The following is a 23515-nucleotide window of genomic DNA, read 5'->3' as shown; positions in this document are numbered from 1 at the left end:
TGGGGAATCTCCTTCATGAAAAGAAGTTCATGCATTATTCCCTGCTCCATGGGTTTCGTAGCTGTGATTTCTCCATCTCATGGCTCAGATCCTTGAATTCTTAGCAGTGAAAACCCAGATGGACATCTGCTTCTTGGAAACCAGGAGATCAGTAGCTTTCAGAGCCCTGGATTCATTTCCGGGGCCTCTATTTCTTCCCAGAAAAAAAAGGATACATGCCTGCAGGGAGCCGGGTACTGTGCTGGGGTGGTGTGCCTGGACTGTTCTGCTGGGTGTCTCACACTCACTTTCTCTCTGATTTATCACTTCTCTTTTGTCTGACCCTCAGCACATTAATTCGGTTTCTGCCTGTCACACTCAAGCTTATTGAATAATTTCACTTTTCCTCTTGATTTTGGTCTTTCTGGCAGAGATCATAATTACAGTGATTGTCTGCTGTGCTATTAATTATGAGAATTGTGTCTTTTTTTAAAAAAAATTTAAGGGTTAATTGGTGATATCCATAGGCTGTCTTCCCTTCGTATCATTTGGATTGCTGTAATTACCCTTGTGTCCAGGTTATCTGACATTAACCACTTGCCTCCATTTTCTCTCAGAGTTAAAATTGATTACCATTGTGTCTGATGACCAATGGCCACTTTCTAAGACAGAAAGGGGAGGGGCGATGGGAAGAGGAGCACCTCAAAGAAGAAGAGGTGAGAGCACATCTTCCACCCCCACCTGTTGTCTGCCTCAAAAATTTTAGAAATTCAAATTCTTCCTTATACTTTTTAGTCCCTAAACTTAATGGTGTTTCCAAAGGAAATTGCAGACATTTGAAAATTAAAAGCAGGAATGTGTAACGGAGCAAAGGACAGATCCTGTCAGCTGACAATTTCCTCTCAGAACCTGACAGGGATTGGATAAGGACATTTCCAGGTTATTCCATGGGGGAAAGAAAGATTACAGGTTGCTGATGCTATGGACATTACTTACGGACATTTACTTTGGAGACACCACCACCAAATGCACGAAAAAGCCTGTCTACCCATTAATACAGAGAGAGGAAGGAGTGCTGAATTGCCTGTAGTTGGCTGTCAGATGGGAGGAAAAGCAGAGTTCACTCAGGCAGAGGGGTGGCAGAGCCGGGCGAGGCAGTCACTTCTGTTGCTGGATGTCATTGCTTACCCATGGGAGACTTGGAGAACCTCTCTATCAAGATTACATCCGCTTTGTGAGCATCATTTATTTTGTGTAAGACTCTTCTTGTGGGTCCCTTGTAAGGAAAGGAGCCTGGAAACTTGTCATTATAAACCCTGAAAAGAGGAAATAAAGAATTGGTAACTCAGTCAGCAATTCCTAGCCTCAGAATTATTCTTGCAAGGATAATATGACACACATTTTTAAAAAATAAATGAAATCAGATTAATTTTGTTTAATTCCATGAGGATTTCACAACACACTGTGGGATAATTAGAGAGCTCCCGTCTTAGCAAAACCAGTGTTGGGAATTTAGCTCTAAGAATCTCCTTTTTTTTTTTTTTTTCATTTTTTTATCTTGTTTTTAATCTCTTCAGGAACAAAGACATATATAGTTTCTCTCTCTCTCTCTCTCTCTCTCTCTCTCTCTCTCTCTCTCTCTCTCTCTCTCTTTTTATAAACCCTTGAAACAGATATGTTTCAGAATTTAAAATTTTTCAGATCGTAGAAAAGTGATATGGGACACATACCCCAGTAGGTTCTATAGCAATGTTAGTAGTCAAACCTATTAACAGTTTTGCAGTGAACTATATAAATATTAACTCTAATGGGAATAAATAAAGACTATAAATGGACTCATGCAAGTTCAAGTCAAGTTTTGTCTTCAAACCTTACTCATGTTTGTTGTTTTTCAGGGACTTTATTTTGTTTGTAATTGCAAATAAGAGATCATTTGCCTGTATTTCCAAAACCATCTTGCCTCACCCAGATCCAAAGAAACAGGTCAAGCAAATTTTGATTTCCTTTAAATCTACAGAAATCGAGGCAGGTTTTTAAAACAACTAGTAGTACCAAAATGGATGGGCCAGGTGCTGACTGCCTCAGTATGCTGGGTCACCTTCCAGTGAACAGGGCTGTCAGTCTGCTGCTGTATTGTGACCCTTAACCACCTATACAAAGAAACAAGTCCTTAAGTAGTGGAGACATTCAAACAAACCCATGATTTCCTGGAGCTTACTTTCATTGGCCTTGGGGAAGCATATCTTTAGGATGTTTGGGAATAATTATTAATTTTGAAGGTAGGATTTCATATTAAAAAGCAAATAAACTTTGGGGAAGGGGTATCACTAGATGTAACTCCAATTTGGGCAACCCATGAATGGTGTTCTCCTTACCCTAATTCAAATTGATGACTGCTTTTGGAAAACTCCTGGGTTATTTTGCTCTAAGCAAATCAAGCCAACCTCACAAACCCCCTTTTTACATGTAAAAGTATATGAACACAGCCAAAAAAGATGACATTAATTTCAGAAAAACTTGGCAATATCCACCAAATTAAATAATAGCTTTAAATGTGTAGGTTTTCGATTTTCACCCAACTCAGGGGGACATAAAGCAGACATTTTTTTGTTTTGTTTTAATAAATGAAACAGATTTCCTAAGTAATGTGGGAGAAATTATGGAAATTCAAGAACTAATGCTTCCCTCTCACTTCTATTTAGGATGTGTCTAGACATACACAGATATACAGAGAATTCACCGTGTACAAAGAGAATTTACTGATGATCATGCTCCATTTTGGAGCAGATCCAGAAATAGTATTATGTCTCATTTTGTACAATCAGAAGCTATTAGTGAATTATAAACTCTATTTTTGGCTTTTGGGGTACAATGCAAACGCAGGAGAGCTCACTTAGCAGGAGTTCAGTGAAAGATGTCAGTATAGTGAGCACCAGAGGACCGGACTCCAATGTTTTTGTTCAGAGAAACGTTTTTCACTCTCTTTCTGATCTTGAGACTGTCACCCTCCTGCCCCTCAACTGTAGTTTACAAACAAGAAAGACACTAAGGAATATTAGCAATTGGTCAAAATTGTCATTATCCACGATTGTGAGCATTACCATCCAGGGATGTTATTCAGAGTTCAAGAAAAGAGAGACCTGCGGGTTGTTTTCCTTGCTCTATGAGCCATGATTGAAGTTGACTCCCACTCCAAAAACTGGGGGAAAAAAACACATCCTGCAACTTCAAAGCCTGAGCAAACCCAGGCAGAATAAGGATCAGGGAGGTTAGATTATGGCTAGAAGAATCTGTTTTCTCTCAAAAACTGAGAGTAAAGAGAGGAGAAATTATTAGGGAGAGTTGTCCTGTCAAAGGACAGTGGTTGCTTTATTTTATTTTAAATTCCCTCAGGATTTTGACAAAGGGTTGTGAAAAACTCTAGTCACTAAATACTCTGATTTGCACCTTTAAATTCATTCTGCAGATATCTTTCTAAGGGTTTGGGAAAATACCTTGGACCTAGGTGTGTTATTTTTGCCGTCTGCTTCATTTTTAATGAAATCATAAATATAGAGAACATTAGCTAGAGTAATGGGAAATCACCCATATGCTCAGTACTTTTTTTTTTTTTTTTAAAGAGAGAGTGAGAGAAGAGAGAGAGAGAGAGAGAGAGAGAGAGAGAGAGAGAGAGAGAGAGAGAGAGAATTTTTAATATTTATTTATTTATTTTTTTAGTTCTTGGCGGACACAACATCTTTGTTGGTATGTGGCGCTGAGGATCGAACCCGGGCCGCACGCATGCCAGGCAAGCGCGCTACCGCTTGAGCCACATCCCCAGCCCATGCTCAGTACTTTGAACAAAAAAATACAAATAGACTGAATTTAAGCCTCAGAGTTTCCCCCATCTCTTCTTTTTATTTTCTCATATCCCTGGAAGAAGGAAGAAGAAGAAGAAGAAAAAAGCCAGACACATTTTTAATTCTCAGTTAAAATACTTTAAACAGATCTTTGGGCGAAATGAAAAAAAAAAAAATTCATCTATTACTTTAAACAAATGTTTGAAATTCCTTAAGCAAAGAGCAAAATAGCCCAATTTGACAGTTCAAAAACCCAATCAGCATGGAGTCTTCTGTTTTAATATGCAACTGCCTTGACCTGATCCTCCTACCACAAGGTCTGCTTCCTTCATGGGCCCGGGGTATGGGAGGTTGTTGGGGAGTGGACACAACCATGCAGTGATCCGATCCAAGGCTTTCTCTCATGAAAAACTTTGCTGACCTTCCCACCACATGTAAATAAGTGTGCAACACCTTCACTCCCAGATAGTATTCTCTTCAACAGAATTTTAATTTCTTTTGAGAAATGATCATTGTTCATTATTTCCATGGTCTTATTTCTATTTGGGGAACAATAAATAGGCAGGAGCTGTCAGGCCCATCCACTAAATAGTGAGATCCTGGGTGTGGGTTGAGGGGGAGTTCCCATCCCTGTCTCTATCAGCAACCCAGCACAGAGCCTGGCTCCCAGTAGAAAACAGGGAGTCAGTGAGGTAGAAACCAGGCAATGGAAATAATGAACATCAGGCAGCAAGCCAAGGAGAAGTGAATGAAGTCTGGCTCCCTTTCTAAAAGTAATGTAATATAGGGAAAGAGGGCCATGAGGACTCAGGAGTCCTCAACTGCTGTTCAGCCTTGCCACTTTTGAGTAGCTCCACATTAGGTGAGTGACCTCACTTCTCTGAGCCTCGGTTTTCTTAATGGTAAAATAAAGGGATTACTTGTTTCTGCAGCTGAAGCCCATATTTGAGTTTAGCAATATGGTAAAAAGTTTAAAAAGATGGGGATGGCCAAAAGCTGAGACATGCCATGGGCAAACAGACTTAGGACTATTGCTGATTTCTGAGATCAAGGTATGCCACAGTCTTTTCAGGCCTGCTAAGATCATGACTGCGGTAGCCAAGTCCTAATGAGTCATGAGACTGCAGCTGAATCGTCTAAGCCAAGTGCATTAAATTCGTTAGCTCTGGGTGTTTGTGGTGGGGGTAGAGAAAGGAAACCAACACAACAAAAAAAATCACCCAACACTTTCCTTCTCCCCTCAAAAGATCATAGGTATACAACCAACCTTTATTAAAAGAAAAATCTTTTTTTTCCTAGAAGAACTTTTGAATACACAACAGTTTTTTTTTTTTTTTTTAGCCTTTGTGACAGTGGTTTCAGATCTAAAATGGAACATTACACTCAGTCGATATTTATTATTATCTCCCATTGAATGTCATCATCATTCTCCAAAATGTGTTGAAGTTAGGTCTGTGGCATTTCCTTTTCCTCCAAAATGGGTGCTTTTATGTCTCTGTTAATGGCTCAGAAGAAGAGAGGAAGACCAGATGCTTTATTAAGAGGATAGAGCTATTTTTTTGATTTTTCTGAATCTTATATCTTAATGCAAATACCACTGAACAAGTTGGCTCTCGTGGTCCCTGAAGACGGCAGACAGCAAAGGTTTCAACCAGGATCAATGGGCCCAAGTTGTTTCTAAATCCATCTGGGAAGTGTTCTAGAATCTTTGACCCGACTCTGCATCCTGTGGACAGCAGCATTCCCATGCTGCGTTCTTTGAAACCAGGCTGACCTGGTCATTGAAGGACATCTGCTATTTAAACAGTCATTAGTTCTTTAAATTTTTCTCTGGTGCAAAAATAATCAGCAGTTTTGATCTCTGTGAGACAGGTGTCCAGCATTCAGCGAGCTGCATTTCCCACACAAACACCTGCTTTCCCACCTCTGCCTGGGCAGGTTTGTTACTCTGACTTGAGAGGTGTCTAGTCTTTTTAGCCACTGAAGCAGGCAGCCCCCCTTCTTACTCTTCACAACTAACCCTGTTCTTCATATGTATTGACTTGAAAACATCACCATGAGGGAGGCTGCTAGGATACAAGTGGTTGCACTTAGCACAGTAGTGTCATGAGATAATCAATTCCTCCTAAAACTGTAGTTGAGAAGCATTTGCATCTTTCTATCACCTTAAGCCTGCAATCACAGGCCCATAAAGTGGAATGAGCCTTTGCCTGCCTACATGTTTGGAAGCAACTGTATACTTCTTTTATAGATTTTTATTACTGAAGCCATTAGGGACTTTCAGCCACTCTGTCCACATAAGCATAGAAGCATAGATGCAGTTATTCAGTTATTATCTTAAGTGCAGTTTCCATTTATGCCAGCATATCTCCCACCCCACCCCCGCTCTTTCTCTTCCCCCACCGCCTCTCTCTCCAGCCTTTCTTCAGTTCCCTTTCTTTGATGTCCTGGGAAGGACATAAACTTGGTCATCACAAAGATCCGGGGTTTTAGTCCTGGCTTTCCCTTTTGACTATTATGCTGTAACTTTTTATTAATGGGTCATAAATATTTATTTTGTGCTGCCTGGACATGTTGCCTAATCTCCCTGAGCCTCAGTTCCTCATTGTGCACAGTGGAGATGACAAGGCCTGTCTATCTGTGATGTTTAGACAAAATACCATGCACACGTACGGCACATTCAGAAGGTGCTTGATGAACATCCACTTCCATCTCATCCTTTTCTGTTTGCACATCATTATTTTCCTTTGCACTAGTGTATAATGATTTCTATTTTTTAAAAAAAAATCACACCAATGTGAATGTGATTCCTGAAACAGACTCCCCTGCTTCCCCTGGAACCCACCTCCAGAGATAGGAATTTAGTAACTAAGAGGGAGGGAGAAAGGGCATTTCTCCTACTGAAATGGTAGGATACCAGGAGCTAACTGGAGTAGGCCTGCCTGAGATGTTAAGTCCAAGAAAAGCTATTAAAAGGCAATTTTTAGTGTCTCAACTGAGAAACAAATAAACCTTTATGGAAGACCGTGCAGTTTTTGAGATACTAGAGTTAAGGAAACAGAGCTGAAGATGGGGAAACTGAGGCTCAGAAAGTTTTAAGCATCTTGTAAATGTTTCCAGGCATAAATGGGCCAGGTTTCCAAGCCCCTGTTCTACCATCTACCCTTTCTGTTCTCTGTGTCATTGGCATCCGTTTGGTTTCATGAAGGAGCTTTATAAGCAATATAAATTTAAAAATGTAGACAGTCAACCCTGAAAGGAAAAGATGATGAGGCCAGAGAGCCAGAGGAATAAGATAAAATGAAATATTACACTTAGTGTACACCCCAACTAAACTCTGAATATGATCAAGGGGTGACAATAGCTTTCTCTTTGGCCAGGTCCCTGTTTCTGGGACCTGCTCTTGATCTTGAGACTGAGTGGAAGCAGTATAGTACGCTGGCTCCTCTGCCTCAGAATGACCGGCTTTTCACAGCTTTCTATGCCGGGCCTGTTACCACCCGCAGACGCTCAAGTTTGTTCCCTGTCCCGTGGGCCACACACAACATCACGCATGAGTACACTGATTGTCCCTAGACCTTCTGAAGCATGTACTCCTTAGAGGCAGCCAGGAAAGAGTGTAGAAAACACTAAACCCTGTTCCCACCCATTTTGGAAAGCGCACTTTGCTTGCCAAGGTACATTGACTTTTTCTGACCCTTGCCTGCCTGCCTTTTTCATCCTCTCCTGAGTTTCAGATAGTGCCTGACCCAACATCCAAAGCCTGAGTGTTTCTGTCACCACCTTTTAGGGCAAGGAGGAAGGTGTGAGGATCTTTACTACCCCACCCTGACTCAGCTAGGTGCCTTATTGCTCCTCCAATTTCCCACCCAGATGGTGTGCCTGGCCTTGGAAATGTGTGACCCTGGGATGGCTTGGTTCAAGGTCATTCCCTGTATTAATCACTCTCACACACATACACCCTTCTTCACCGGGGCAGAATTGCTTAGAATTGTACAATCTCAGAGCCCAGAGTTTTACAGACCCTTACATTTCATGTCCTTTAAGTTTGCAGGTGAGAAAACCCAGAATCAGCCAGTCTGACTGACTGGCTTGCTCAGGATTACACCATTAGCATGCCCTTCCTTTTACTAATGACACTGGAAATTATGAAAAGTTCCTATGATGTCAGTAGAAAATGTACTTTTTAAAAGAATTACTAAAACATGGTAGTGAATAACTTTCCTCATGGAAAAAAGAAAACTGCCCCCCATCATCATTTCCTCTTTATTTCAAGACCATGCTTAGATTTTTCAGATGTCTATTATTTCTCATGTCACTTATTTTCACAATTTTATGACCAAATTGAATATTTTCATGAGATGACAATATTGTGGAAGATATCATTGTGGATACCAAGTCAGACACAAGTTGTGTATGTGCAGCCAGGTCCATGCAAGTTATTGATTTTATTTCAGTCTTGAAGTGAATGTGTGGAGTAGCCCAAATGGGTCTTTAAATAAGCAGCATCTGTTCATTTGTATGTATAGATGTTGGGTCCCACAGGGTCTATTTGCTAAGGCTGACACTCAGCAACTTGCAGATGATAGTAAAGTTAAGCAGAATACCTCATGTAATGAAAGCAATATGTTTAACCTGGGTGGCGTGGAGGTTGCCTTCACAGAGGTGAACAGGTAAGGAAGGCTTTCTAAGACAATGAGAAATGGAGGGAATATTTCCTGCTGGAGAGGGCCAGTCCTTGTACTTTGGGCAGCCACCAGTCAGCTTCAGACGAGTCATGGGCCAGCAACGTCAGATCCCTGCATTTTTTTTGGGGGGGGAGGGCAGAAATTTGGAGCTCTAAGTTAAATATCCTATTTTCCCCCTCTATGTTGCTAACTCAGTTTTTTTTTCTCAGTGAGCCAATTTTGATACGTACCACCAGTTTGTGAGCCCCAGGATCATTTTCCAGGGCAAGATCTGGGGAATAGTTGGGAAGAGGGTTATAGCTCGTATCAGGGGTAAGCCTGAGTGGTACTTTGGCTGGGTAGGCTTACTATGGTTTCCCAGACCTCATAGCTTTTTATAAAATTAACCTCATTGATTAGAGCTAAGATATGGCAATTGGTGACCTCTTTCTCTGACTTCATAATCATTTCCAGGTCCAATGACACCCTGTTTGCTTCATACTTGGTTGGCACAATGACCTACTTTTGACAAGGGCATGTGAGAAGTGTGTGTGTGCATGCATGAATGGATGGAAGGTCCAGTTGCTGAAAGTATTTCATTTTAAAACACAATTGTCAGTGGGAATGCATTTGCAGGATTTTCAGAGCCCTTTTGTTTGGTCTTCAATCTGGAATACCTGAAGGCTAGTTTCCTGGCCGATTAGCATTCTACACGGTTCATTTGGCTCATGCCAGCCAATAGTCACAACACCATTTGTGCCTCACAGTTCTAATTATTCAATTTGGTCATAAAAACTATTGGGAAAAAATACAGTAAAAAAGAATTTTTGTCTGGGCTCAGAATGCACAGAAAGTCAACATGAATTAATGGACCTAAATAGTCCTAAGATTTTCATGAAGCTGATGACCAAATTTAAGAGTGTTGTTAAGGTTTTCTGTGAATTTCATAGGTTGGACAGAGTGGGATTGTAACTTTATAGTAGTGGTGTGGTTTACAAAGGCCAATTCTCTTCAGGCTAAGAATAGTTGCAGACTGAGACAATTTGATGGAAATTTCAAGGATAATAAGCTTATTTTTGAAGTTAATGTTTTTGTGAAGAGACCTCTTATTGACAGTCTTCCCTTATCTAATTTTCTGAATAAATGCTTAAGTCCATGTCATCTTTAGTCTATATAAGCAAGTCACAGACAAGGAAATAAACGTTTGCAGATACCTATGAATATGCTACATGTGAATAGTTTTTTTCAAATTTTACAAATTAAACAATTTTGTGAATTGCAGCAGCCCAGATTTTAAAACTCAATAGAAAATTCTTGCTTATTTTTGTTCCCCTCGGCTGCTGAAAGTCCATGTTACCCTGATCTTAGAGAGGAGACCCAAGTCCATATTTTGTGGAATGGGAAACGACAACATAATTGAATTAGGATTCATTCACAAAATAGTCATTTCAACAAGAAAATACATTGTCTACATATTTACAAGGGTTAGGGTCCAAAGTTGAGTAGGAAGGGAACAATATATCAAAACTTCAGCCGAAGAAAAAATTTAAAGTGTTCACATGGACCGGCCAGCATAAGCAGTTCTGCCAGAACACTTTTACCTGTGTGATGCACATGTTAACTCCCTGATGATGTGATGATAGAAAGACACATAAAACAGCTATTTTTCCTGGCGGAGAGCCCTCCTGTAAACCTAGAGATATTTAAATGACATATCTCAGCTGTGATCCTGGCTATATGTAAGGATTAAAAGAAGCCATTGAATTGCATAATAGATTTCTTCTGCATGCATTGCTCTTCCTGCCAGCTTCAGGCTTGAGATTTTTGCATCTGACCCATGCAATCTTGCGTTGGAAAGAATTAAAATTGTGTGTGTGTGTGTGTGTGTGTGTGTGTAATAAAGCGTAATAAAGCAGTGGGGCTTTGTCTTGTTAGCTTGTGGGACATTTGTACAATGATGAAGGCCATTGTGGAAGGATAGAGACTCATTTGTCATGTTGAGAGAAATTAATCTTTGAAAACATACATATATATTTTCCAAGATTTCTAAAGGAATGAGAATCAACCTTTTGAGTTTCCTTCATTCTTCCATTTCAAGCTGCAAAATCTGAGGCAATGTGCTTTTACTGTAATTCTGCTCTTGAGTTTTCCATAAAATGTTGCCACTTCTTTCTCTTCTCCATATGCTTTCTCACCTAAAGTGTAACAGCTAACTGGTGTCTTGTTTGTTTTACTTACTCCTGTTATTGATTCCTCCTCTTTAATGTTAAACTGAACAGGAGCCCTGAGAAGCAAATGGGGCAGCTCAGAGCCTCTTTCTTTTGCATTCAGACTCTTCAGATTAGGAAGAACTGGCAAATAAATAAATGAATAGTCTTGCTTTTAACCCGCGTATAAATACATGTTTATGTCTCTTAGTAATGGATTACCCTTGTGAATAAGTAATCATTTGAATTTTAATCTGAGCATCAGAGTTGAAGATATTGAATTGATTAGGCTTTTCTCTCAAACTCTCTCTTTGATTTTCAAGATAAAGTAAATTAATTAATGTGCACTTTTCGGTTGAAGAAATGATTAAGACCCAGCTGTGTCTGTGAAATTATAAGTTACGATGCAACATAACTCAGGACTTATTAGTGCTTTCTTTTGACAGGAAGAAAAGAGACATAGGTAGGTAATATTAAAATGGTGTTCCAAAAAGCACAAGTTAGCAGTTTGTTTGCCAAATTAACTTTCAAAGACATCCAGGTTACAAAGGTTGACATTTCTACATGCAAATCTTAAATGATTGATGGGCTACTGTAAAACAGCTTTGTTCAAAAAAGATAATCTTTGGCAGGCTACTTCAAAGACCACTACTCTGGAAAGATGGAAAAGCTTCTTTATAAAAAAAGCTAGAAATCAATTTTATATTAATTTCCCTGATAGATCAATGTGTATTTGAAATATGCCTGAGAATTAGAATTATGTGATATTTATTGTATTAGGAGTCTTTTTTTTTTTCCGTATCCAGCAGTTCCACATGGGATTTTTATTTCTAAGATGTAGAAGAATTTTTCTACACATAAAGAGCATCTTTAAGATGGGTAGAACAGTATATATGGCATTTTATTTACTACTGTTTCATGGCAAGGTAGTATTTAAGACTAAAATATATAGAAAAAGGATGTTTTTAAATCAGTGTTACTGGTTCAGATTTTAAATCAGTGTTACTGATTCAGATTTTCCTTGTGGGACCCTTCACAGAATCTGAAAGTATTTGCTTATTTCTTTTAAAATATAGATTGTTTTATTTTATTTATATCTAAGGTCACTATAGAATTAGGCAAATGAGGGGTGAAAATCTCAGCTAAGGGGTTCAGCAGACACTACAAATGAGCAATGGGGTCAGTTGTGTGTGTTCATGCCCTGGGAATAGAGGTGCCATACCTTGGAAATTCTGTCACTTAGGTCAATATGACATATATTCTAATTTTCTATAAAGAAAATGAAAATCTTTATTAGTATCAGAAATCTAATTTTTTCAATATTGGCAACTATAAGATTCTGAAAGATCCCAGGCTAGGCCCACAAAATATGTTTGGGAGATGGCAGTATTTGATCTGTATAGACCTGTTAAGAAAAAGAAACGGATTTACCTTAACAACAACAACAAAGTGTTCCCCAGATGTTTACACTTTTTGGAATGCAGAGTTTCCTAATTGTGCAATAGCTGTTGTACAGTGGCCTAAACATGGTCCAGTCATAGGAACTAAGATCCTGTGTCCTGTGTTTGGAAGAAGCTTTGCAAAAGGAGTACAGGGGAGGAGGGTACAGTAGGCATAGGGTACAGGTTTCTCATGGAGAACAGTTATCAGTGAATTCACAGGGGACAAGATATGAGGCAGAGGCCTTTTTGTCTCAAATTATCTTCAAAACCATTTCATCTTATGGAATTGAATATAGCTAACTTGCAAGAGGAAAAAAAAAAATCCCTTCTTTGCTCTTTGGCAGGGTGAAGTAGAAAAATAAAGTCTCCCCGCTGAACTACTATGAGGTCAGAAGCCTTGCTGCTATATTTCACACTGCTACACTTTGCTGGGGCTGGTTTCCCAGAAGATTCTGAGCCAATCAGTATTTCGCATGGCAACTGTAAGTACCACAAACTTGCTCGCCTTACCTTTCTGCAGACAGCCTGTGTCAGCCTAGCAAATGAATAAATAAATAAATAGGAAAGCAGGCTTAATCGTTTCCACCTGTGTAGATGGCAAAGGTAGATAATCTAAGTCTAGTCAGATTGATGGGATGAGTGTTATGACTCCATCAGATGTTATGAAGACAAGTGTGAGCATCTGAAATGCCCCTCAATAACCCTGCTGATGTCTCAGCTACTGCATGGAGGCTAGCTGTGTAGGAGAAGGTCACTATCATCTGAGTGTTGGTGTATTACATGTTTTCATATACAGTCAACACATGGGCATTATTACAAGATATGAATGGAGAATGATTATGTTGCCCTCCTTTGAGAAAAAAATTAACCTTTTTTTTCTTAGAAATTATATCATTGCTAGACTTGAGTAAAGAGTGATTTTTAATTTACAAAGTACCTATTTAACCAGTTATAGCTTTCTTTTGGTATTTGCTTCATTGATGAGGGTAGATACAGACATCATTAAAAATTCAGGAAAGTTCTACCTGTGTGTTGAGTGGAATATCCAATTTACTACTTTTTTTCCTATTCCCCACAAAACTCAATATTTTATCCTAGTAAAGGTAAAAGAGAACATTTTCCCCAAGTACCTATATTTGCAGTAATTTTCCCCAAATACCGAGTGAATCATATAAATGAAGTTTAACATTAATATGGGAAACTAATGAGACCCATGAATGCCCAGACTCAATTGAACTCTGGGGGCAGAAAATAGAGATTATTTTACATGAAGATGAGGTGGCAAGACTGACACATAAAACAATTAGAAAACAAAAGGTCAAAGGGCATAATTAATGACCAAATTGTGTAGGTTAATATCATCCACTCCTGAAATGGCAGAGTTCCCCACACTTAAGATACCAAATAAGCAGCCATTGACTGCTTTTTGAGATAAGTTATCTATCTTTGGCACCTCAGTATAGAAGAGATCCCTGACTGGTGGGCTGCTGAAAATCGCACTTCATTGGTCACTCAAATCTGTGATAATAGAGACATGAATGATTTTAGCACTTCCCTGATGAATGGGCAAATGAAATTTCAGAGTTGTAGAAGGAAAGGCACAAGGCAACCTCATACCAAGCCTACTCGTGAGTAAAATTCACGGAGGTTTTCTAATAACATACCAACTGCGAGTGATGTTCAGGTACTGCAGGGGTTTAAAGTGTGGGGTCTAAGCATGAATCTGTAAATGATTTTTTAGTTACTATTTACACCCCTGCTCCTCCCTGGAAAATACTGCCTTTTAAACGTGACTCATCTTTCTTTCCTGTTTTTGGAGAATTGCCAGTGACTATAGGTTTAAAGCAGAGAGATGTTGAGATATAGGTATTTCAAAAGGTCAGATATTATTACAAATTGCCCACTCTCAGCCAAAGAGAACTGTAGGAAATAAGAAATGTACTCATTGACTGTCCAAGTCGGGGAAAATTCCAGATCACCCGACTGGCTACACTCAGTTTGACCCTATCCTGTCAAAGCCCACATTTCTGTGAGATTAGCCAATTGCTTAACTCTGGAGTGAACTTCCCACAGTTCCTAGAATGCCAACCAACCTAGCAGGGCTGCCTTCAATAGTAGATTATTCCAACTGGACGCCTGTGGAGACTGTATTTTTCTTCTGGCTCCTGGACGAAGGCTTTCGCCTCCAGACCACATTGCCTTTGTGGTGATTGATGGGAAAGCTGCTTTGAAATAGTTTTGTCCCGAGACAAGATCTTTGGCAGCCTGCCCCCTCAGGCTTAGCACTCTACACAAGATGAAAAGAAAACTGGAAGAAAAGAGCACCTTCGTGCAAAGGGTTCACTTGCAAGTTTAACCCCCAGAAATTTCTGACACTCAGAAATGGAAGTCCAGGCTTATTATCATGTGGAAATGAGGTGTAACTTGATCATCCTTAAAGAGCACTGTTCTGTCAGAGTGGTTCCTAAAATAGCAGACTTGTGTGGAGGTGGAAAATGGTGGCATGGTCTGATTAAAGCATGGTTTTGTTTTGTGGCCCACCCTCTCCTCACCCTGCTCTGTCGATTCTTGGCTTGATCTGCTTTTTCCTCTCTTGCCCCATCTCTTCTTTTCTCAGATACAAAACAGTATCCGGTGTTTGTGGGCCACAAGCCAGGACGGAACACCACACAGAGGCACAGACTGGACATTCAGATGATTATGATCATGAACAGAACCCTCTACCTTGCTGCTAGGTAAGTGGTCTTTTCCTCATGTCTGCCTCAAAGTTCAAATACCTAAATTTGCCAGCTATGTGTCATGTTTAAGAACTTGAGTCTCCCTAACTGTGTTATTTAATTTAAAGGCTGCTTTAGTTAGTCAAGCAATCACTCTTTCAAGATTTTCTGTGTCTGTTTAACTCTGTATGGATTTCCAAAGAAATAATTGCATATTTTGGAACTTAGCTTCAAATAATCTACTGTGTGTCTTGAACATATATGCAAATACTTATCCAAGCACCCAGCAGTGCTCTGCTTTTTTATACTTATCTGTTAAATTAAGTTGAATGTGTAAATATGTATTACACAATGTGTCTATAGGTGTGCATTATGAAACTATTTGTATTTTTGCAGTGAATATTATATATTACTTTGAAAGCATGACAATGGTACCCCCAAAAGCATAATACTATATATATTTTGAAGGGTTTCTCATTTTTGCCATAGTAAAAAAGAAAAAGTCATCTGTGGTGAAATAGCATTTGGTCAGTCTGATATCTTCAGGCTGAATGCATGGTAAGAATATTGCCCAGACAGGGGGTCACATGGACTTGTACTTTTGTTCAAATTCTGTCCTTAATTCAGCTGGACCACAAGTTCTCTGGCTCTAAGTATTCTCTGCAGATGAGAGGTTAGGTTAGCTTAGCTTAATTGAAGTACCTTGGGATTCCAAAAATGTATGGTTTCCCATGTTCTGAGTGTGTAACTCATTCAGAATAACTCCAAATGGACCCAAGTGGGTAGCACTATCCTGTGGTATTCCTCTGTGGTCCTACCTGATTCTCAGCAAATTAGTCACTTCACACTGGAAAGAGAGAGAGAGAGAGAGAGAGAGAGAGAGAGAGAGAGAGAGAGAGAGGGGGGGGGGGAGGGGGAGGGAGGGAGGGAGGGAGGGAGGATATTTGTACTTGGCTATAAACACAGGTTAAAAAAAAAGTTATATACTAGCAGTCCTTGATTCCTTTAAAGCAATTAGATATTCTGAGGTGACAAGTTTTGCATATTAAAAAGCCATTGGTATGATTAAAACATCCTGAAAATAACCCACATTGGTCACAGGGAGCTAAAATACTTTTAAAAAATGTTTACTTCACAAATACAGCACATATTATTATGTGCATATTATTTATGTTCATGTTTTATAGTTGTATGTTCTTTAGAAATGTTAACTTGTTCAGTGCTAGAAACAAACCAACAAGAAGGAGCTACTCTTCCCCCTGGTGTACTAGTGACGGGGGAATCCAAGGGACGGAAAGGTGAAATGACCATGCCCCAATGATAGAGGCAGGATTTAAGCCAGGGTGGCCTTGCTCTGGAGACTACACTGCCACTCCCTGTCCTGTACTACCTGCAGAGGAAGAAACTACTACTTGTCCTGAAACTACTTGTCCTGGTAATTACCTTCTAGTAGCTGTTGCCCAAGAGCATCATTGTTGTGGGTTTGCTATAAAGCTTCCCAGTGAGGTATCAGCACCTACCATTCAGGTAGCCTACCAGCTCCATATAAATAACCATTTTTAGTTTCCTAAATGTAGCAGGGCTAGATTACATTTGTATCCAATTAGCCAAAGACCAATCAAATAAACGATTAAACATTGGATCTGTGAGAAATAGGTAGACTCAAGATTTCCTATGAGTTGTTCATTTTGCAGTTGAGTCTCTGGGAGCAAAAATGGTCTAACAGGTGGCCTGTGTACCCAATGATTTAGCATAGGTGTGGGCTGCAGGCCAGGGCAATGGAAGCTTCAGGAGCCAGGTGCTATGTAGACTTGAAAGTGCCTATTATTCCAGCTTATTAAAACCAAGACAGTTTCACCTGAACTCCCCACCCCAAGGAAAGAAAAAAGGAGAAAGAAAAACAGGCTTTTTTTTTTTTTTAAACTGGGCAACACGCTCATCATAAATGAAGGTCAAATTTGTAACATCCTTCCATTGATGTGTTGGTTTTTCATTCCATAGCCAGTTACTTCCCTTCAATACACACTCTTAGAAAAATTCATGAAGGAGTTCCATGGCTTCTATAATTAGGGGCTCTCCTTTTCATATTTCCCAACATTGCTCTGAGAGATCCATGTTTCTAGGCAGCAAGTCACCCTATCTAAAGTTAAATCCTTCCTAGGCTCAAGCCATGGCAACATAACCTAGTTGTACTTGATGGAAGAGGGAAGAAGAAGTCTTAGGACAAGTCAGTTTATGTTCAAATAACTGAATTCAGGAAGAGCAACGTATAAATTGTGGGACACACATATGGGAAGTTGTGAATGACCCCCAACCTTGGACTATGGTTGTGGTTGACCATAAAGTGCTTTTTTTTTTTTTTTTTTTTTGCTGGGACCATATGATCTTTTAGATATTGGAAAAGGTTGTAGTTGTCAAAAAAGGGGATTTCATTCACAGAATTCTATTTTAAAAGGTTTCCCAGTTCTTCCAGACAATCGGTGTCAGCAGTCAAAAGCTAAGCCCCTTCCAGAACCCTGGGGACCATGGGAGGCTTGGTAGCAAGAACCCCTTTCAGTTCTTTTTTATTATTATCCACTTTGTAAATTCTTCTTTCTTTTTAATCTCTAAACTACTAATTAACATAAACAGGCCATGCCAAAAGGGGGCAATCTGAGAGCTTTCTGAGGAGTTGCCAATGCATATTAATCAGTTGTTAATTTACAATTCATATATTCAGCTCCTACTTCAGTTTGGAGGGGAGGCTGGGCAAGGAAAGGCTTAGAGCCATCTCAAACCTGATACCAAGTCACAGACACATTCCAATCATGTGCTTGGCCACAGCACCACCATAAAGTCAAGCAAGTAATAAACTAATGCAGTTAACTGCCTTAAAATTAAAGGGCAGGGTGATTATGGCACCCTACTGAAGTTTGAAGAAGCTTCCCAGTTCAGCAGTTTACAAAACAGGCGCCTCATTCTCCCCTTCGCCACCCTTACACACACATTGACATGAGCAGGCAGGAAGTTGTAAGACTACAGTCCTGCCCCCTCCTTATTTTCATATGAGAAGCCTGTTTTTATTTTTATTTTTCTTCATTGTGCTTTTCCTAGAAGCAAACGGATTTCCCAAGAAAGGAAAACATATGTGTGTGTGTGTGTGTGTGTGTGTGTGTGTGTGTGTGTGAGAGAGAGACTCGTGCAAATAATTCCTTTCTCTTCTTCTTCTTCTCCCCCTGCCTTTCCTTTTAAGCAATGAGGGGGCTTTAAAGTCTACACAGGAGCCTTGAGGTCCTGGTTTAAAGCTGTGGATAATTTTCCAGCCCCAGGACTTCCTGTGCTTAAAAAAAAAAAGTCAATGTTATTTCAAGGGAAAATGAGCTGTTTGGCTTTCCCTTAGTAGCCCCCCATCTCCTCTGTTGAGTATAGTTCTTTTCTTCTCTTTCTTCTAAATTCCAGACAAAAACGCCCTTGTACTCTGCTCACACAGAAGGGGAGGTTTAAATATAGCCCCACACCTGAGCTGCTGATTCTGTTTCTCCCCTTCCAAGGGAAGATTGGCAGCAAACCATAAAGACAACCAAATTCTCAGCAAAACAGGAAGGTGAGCAGAAGCAAGAAGTGTAAACTTTAACTCAAGTACATTTCAGATTTTAATTGACCATCATTTTGTAAAGAAAAGAGTGGCTTCTGGAAAGAATTTACCTGTATCATCTTCCATCTTGTCAATCAAATCATCAAAGCTAAGACTGAAAGTATATTTCCTAAAGAGAGATGGAGATGGAGATTAGCTTTGTTTAGCCTCTCTGATGAACAGTTGTAGCATGCTGAATACCAAGCATTTGCAGATATGGAAAGGACATGGGAATCCATCTGGAACCTTTGGGCCAGTTTAATCTCCAGAGTCTTCCCACCTTAGTTGTAGCTATAAAGATGCTCTAGTTCTGGTGTTAGAGAAAATGGTGACTATGGAAATTGTTCTTTAATAATGTCCCAGGAAGCTAGATGCCATGATATTTCTGGAAGTGTTTCCAGGGGTAGTTCTTATATGCTAAGTTCTTCTTTCCTTTTTCTAGCACGTAGATGTCATGTTGTTAAAAAAAATCATGGGTATGGGCTTATCTGCCCTCAGTGAGATACATTATTAAGCAGAAAATGACCTGTCTTGATTCTTGTTTGACCTTGTATTAATTTTGTTTTGTTTGTAGGGACCATATTTATACTGTTGATATTGACACATCCCACACAGAAGAAATTTACTGTAGCAAAGTAAGTAGTTTCAAAACCATCTCCTAAAATGGAGGAGCTTAGTGTCGTTTTGAAGATAATTTGTATTTTAAATACAATGTATCATGGCGATGATGTAGCTAAATTTGGAAGTGGCAACATGCTTTTGTAAAAATCTTAATTTGGGGGCCAGTTAGGATTTAACATGCATTCAGAAACAAGTACTGCATACCATATGTGTGCATATATGTTTTGAAGTTTCAGTTAATTTTCTAAAATCCTTTAATAAAATAGCACCTGATTATCTAGGAAAATACCAATTTTCATAAGATTTTTGTCCTATGAATATATTCCACATATGTTTCAATGCTAATGTTTCAAGGTCTTGAAATATGAAGTTTGATTTGACTATTGTGAATTAGGAACTTGATCATTATGCATTTCAGATAGACAGAAAGTCCAACTTAAGCTTTCATCACAGCTCCATGTGGGGATATTTTAGTTTATAAAATGTGTGCCATTGAAGTAGGCAATTGGCCCATTAATTCATGTGAAAGAGCATAACCTGAATTAAGTCTTTGTCCACCTGAAGTGAATGTTCCCTTTATGTTTAAGGAAATGACTTCCATATTTTAAGGAAAAAGGCTCCTTTACAAAAAAAAAAAAAAGAAAAAAATTGATTTACCAATGGAAAGGACAAGTACATGTTTTTTTTTTTTTTAATCAAAATGAGCATAATTTAACAAGTTAATTTGGATAGTTTATGTGAAATTTCCATGCTGTTGTTTCTTCTTCTTCTCTTTCTCCTTTATCTGTAGCTCAAAGAGAAGACCATTTTGTAGTTTAATGAATAGATAGGAGTTCAAAATTAAATGAACATTTCCATCTCTAATCTCTTGTTGTTATGGTGAATTAATCATGGAGAAAGGGATGTGGAAAGCTTTCAATAAATATATGTTCAGCCTCTAGTCTCCCCAAGGGAACTCTTACTTCTAAAATCAAATGCAACAACCTCTGGGCTCTAATTGATTTCTTTCTTGATCCCTGCAGAAACTGACATGGAAATCTAGACAAGCTGATGTAGACACATGCAGAATGAAGGGAAAACATAAGGTAGGCAATTTTCATTTCTCCTGCAGCTGCCACTTTGGGTTAAGTTTTTGATGGTTATCTCCACCGTGGACTGTGATGTCGTATACATCATGTGATTCCCTTTTCCCCAGTAATTGCTTTTTCCATCAACTTATTGAAGGCTTTAATTTGCAGAAATAGTTTGCCTTTAATGTGATGAAACATTACGACAGCTTCTAGGACAGCATCGTGAACTCCTTAGGCACTCTCAGGATTACGGACAAAAAGCTGGCTGCCCAGGTCTTCTGAGTGCTCTGTGTGATAGCCCACCTCACAGGCAAGGGCCCTCTGGGATTCTGGGGAAGTGCTCATAAAAGGCTGCCTCAGACATGTAGGCTTTTTTTTTTTTTTTTTTTTTTTTGCCTTTGGTCATATAACAACATAAAAACACACTTCAGCCAGAAGGCTTGTACATCAAGGGACCCCAGAGCATCTGGCATTAAAATTAATATAATGGGAGATTGGCACTTCCAGCTGGCCTTCTTTTTGTGGTATAAAGTAAACACGCATCCTCCCATTTGATGCCATTTTTTTATTTACTGCTGAAACAATGGTTATCGACATCATCTTTTGGTTAACATCAGGAGTAACTCGAACTTTTAACAGGGCAACTCCTCCACCATTTTCGCCATAACGTAGTATGAGCAGATGGTGGGACTCGGTGACAAAATGGATTTCTGTGTTGAATGGACTGGGTACAAAACAGTTTGAATTATTTTGCAGGATGAGTGTCACAACTTTATTAAAGTTCTACTGAAGAAAAACGATGATACGTTGTTTGTCTGTGGAACCAATGCCTTCAACCCTTCCTGCAGGAACTATAAGGTAAATGCTACTTGTCTGTTGGAACCACACAGCCAGGAGGTATTTCATAATTTACTGTGATTGTACCCACAGAAACCTAAGAGGGGTAATTTAATACCACCTGGGTTCCTCTCACTTGTTCAACTTAATGTATTGCTCCACATGAGTGATCCTGAGCAGGCTTCTAAGCTTCCTGTTTGTTCAGGATTGATTGACACATCTTTAAAGAGCATACCCTGCAAAGGTAGTTTCTCTAAGACCTTATTCTTTATTGTTCAGAAGTCCGACATACTGACCACGTGGAATTACCATGTGGATTTCCTCTCTGTCTCTCTTTCCCTTTCTCTTTCTCCCTCCAATCCCACAATCTCCCCTCTGAGCACAAAAACACACTTAAAAGGTATCTCAAAAGCATGCCGTTTAAAACTGTAGACTTTCCTCTTGGGAAGATTTTCAAGAGCACAGAAATTTGATTCCATTTAACACTCATCTTACTTGACCATGACCTTACTTACATCGGCCTTTATAAAAGGAAAAAAATAATGAATTCTCAGAGTTGGTAAATCTAGTTAGCACGCATGCAGCTGATAGAGGGGCTGCCAAGGAAGCCAGGCGCTCACCAGCTGTGGAAGCAGACGTAGCGATGGTCTAAGGTCGTGGTTCCACATCTGTTAACTTTCCTTGTCCCTTCTGTTTGCTGAAGATTTTACTCAACAAGCATCGAGTTTTTACTGTGGCCAGGCACTGACAGATAGGAGGCTTCCACTCTTAGGAAGCCAGACAGGGAGAAGAAAATTGCAATTCCATGGGCTTGCTGCCATGGGACGCAATGCAGAAAATTTCTGAAGCACAATTACCCTAGCCTGGGTGAAGACTTGAGGCAAGCTGCAGGAAGGAGGTAGGATGCCTCCTTCTCTTTAGAGTTCCTGGCTGCTGTTCTCATGCCTGGAACACAAATACCCTCAGCCTATAAGAAACCCAGAGGCTCTACAAGGAACCACATCTGGGGTTGTCCAAAACTTAATGTGGTACCTGCCCAGCAAGTGCTTGTTAGTTTTTGTGGAATAAACATGAAGAAGGTAATGCCTTACCTTTGCACTGAGGATAAGGAGAAGTTAGCCAAATGAAGGAAGAGGATACTACAAGTAGGTGAGCGGCGTGAACAAAGGCATGAGAAATAGCCATTGAGCTCGAGAAACTTCATCTGGTTCTCAGTTGCTAGAATTTGAAGTGACAAGTGATAACAGAAAGAGGCTAGAGAGGTAGATAGCTCAAAAGATGAAGGCCAGATAATAGATTCAGGATATACTTATGTGACAAAAATCAGGAGGATTTTAATAATTGATAAGGAGCACAGGACAAGGAGAGCAAGAGCAGTCAAGGATGACTGCTAGGGTGTCCCTTGGATGGGGCAGTTTAGAGAATAAAAGAGATTCAGCAAGGGTAGGGTGGAGGTAGTAAGAATTGGGGGTTCTGCTCTGAATGTTCTAAGGAAGGATGAAACTGGGGGGCGGGGAGCAATGCATATGAGGAATGAACAGAGATATCCAGCATGGAAATAAGCCTTGATTTGGAGAGAGATATAGGGAGAAATATAAATTTGAGTCTCTGCATCATAAAGTGCAATCCTAGGGGTATAAAGAATGAAAAAAAGCAATAATAGGCTGGGAAAAGAACCACAGGGCTCGCTGCAAAGATCCTCCTGCCTTTTCTTTTTTTTTTTTTTTTTTTTTTTTTTTTGGAGGAGGGAAAGTTTATTTTGGGCTCATGGTTTCAAAGGTTCAGTCCGTGGGTGACTAAGTCCATCGCTCTGGGCCTAAGGTGGAGCAGAACACTATGGCAGAAGGGCATGGTGGAGGAAGGTTTCTCAGCCCATGGCAGCCAGGAGTCAGAGAGAGAAAGAGAGAAGCCAGGAACAAAAAGATAATTCTCAAGGCAAGCCCCCAGTTACCTACTTCCTCCAGCTGTGCCCCACCTGCTCGTAGTTACCACCCAGTAATCCATCTGAATTATTAATCCCTCAAATGGACTAATCCACTGATTAGACTATTCCTGCCTTTTCTTAACAGAGAAATGAAGGGAGGGTCTGGTTTACCCTCATGCTCACCTTCCATCAAGTGCTTAGAAATGGATACCAGCAGGGCCAGGGTTAGGGGAGGCAGGTGAGGCCCTCAGCTCTGATGCAAAATATACAGGAGGACCCCCCCCAAAAGCAGTAATTAAGATAAATTTGATTTTTTATGTGATCATTTTTAAAAATCAAAATTAGTACAAAAATGTCTATCGTGAACAAAAGATCAAATCTTAAAATAAAGGCAGGATTCATTAGTTCACAAGCAAGGCAGCCCAGCCAGCCCAACATGTATTCTATCCAATGACTGCAAGCTCAGGTTTCAACTCTACCACTTAATATTCCATCCCTGTTTGTCATTGTTTGGGACTCATTTAGATTAATGCTCCTAACACATCCCAAAGAATTCCCCAGCTAGAAAGCTATCTTTTATGACAAATTACGGGTTTCCT

General features: G+C 39.7%; 1 protein-coding gene across 4 annotated transcripts in view; it reads left to right on the top strand.

Moving 5' to 3' along the window:
* Positions 1-23515, top strand: part of SEMA6A (semaphorin 6A) — a 126506-nt gene that overhangs the window by 53379 nt on the left and 49612 nt on the right. For 3 of the 4 annotated variants that reach the window (XM_081289517.1, XM_081289518.1, XM_081289515.1), the window contains exons 2-6: positions 12479-12616; positions 14752-14869; positions 19039-19099; positions 20108-20170; positions 20912-21013. In XM_081289517.1, the coding sequence (XP_081145643.1) occupies positions 12517-12616; positions 14752-14869; positions 19039-19099; positions 20108-20170; positions 20912-21013 (444 nt within the window). In that variant the 5' untranslated portion in view covers positions 12479-12516. Of the gene's footprint in view, positions 1-596; positions 696-12478; positions 12617-14751; positions 14870-19038; positions 19100-20107; positions 20171-20911; positions 21014-23515 lie in introns of all 4 variants that reach the window. The other variant, XM_081289516.1, reaches the window with a different exon arrangement.

This window comes from Spermophilus citellus (genome assembly GCF_964194105.1).
Source record: "Spermophilus citellus genome assembly, chromosome: 1".
NCBI classification, from domain to species: Eukaryota; Metazoa; Chordata; class Mammalia; order Rodentia; family Sciuridae; genus Spermophilus; species Spermophilus citellus.
The sequence above is the reverse complement of the archived record's forward strand: the minus strand, read 5'-3'. Positions and strand labels throughout refer to the sequence as shown.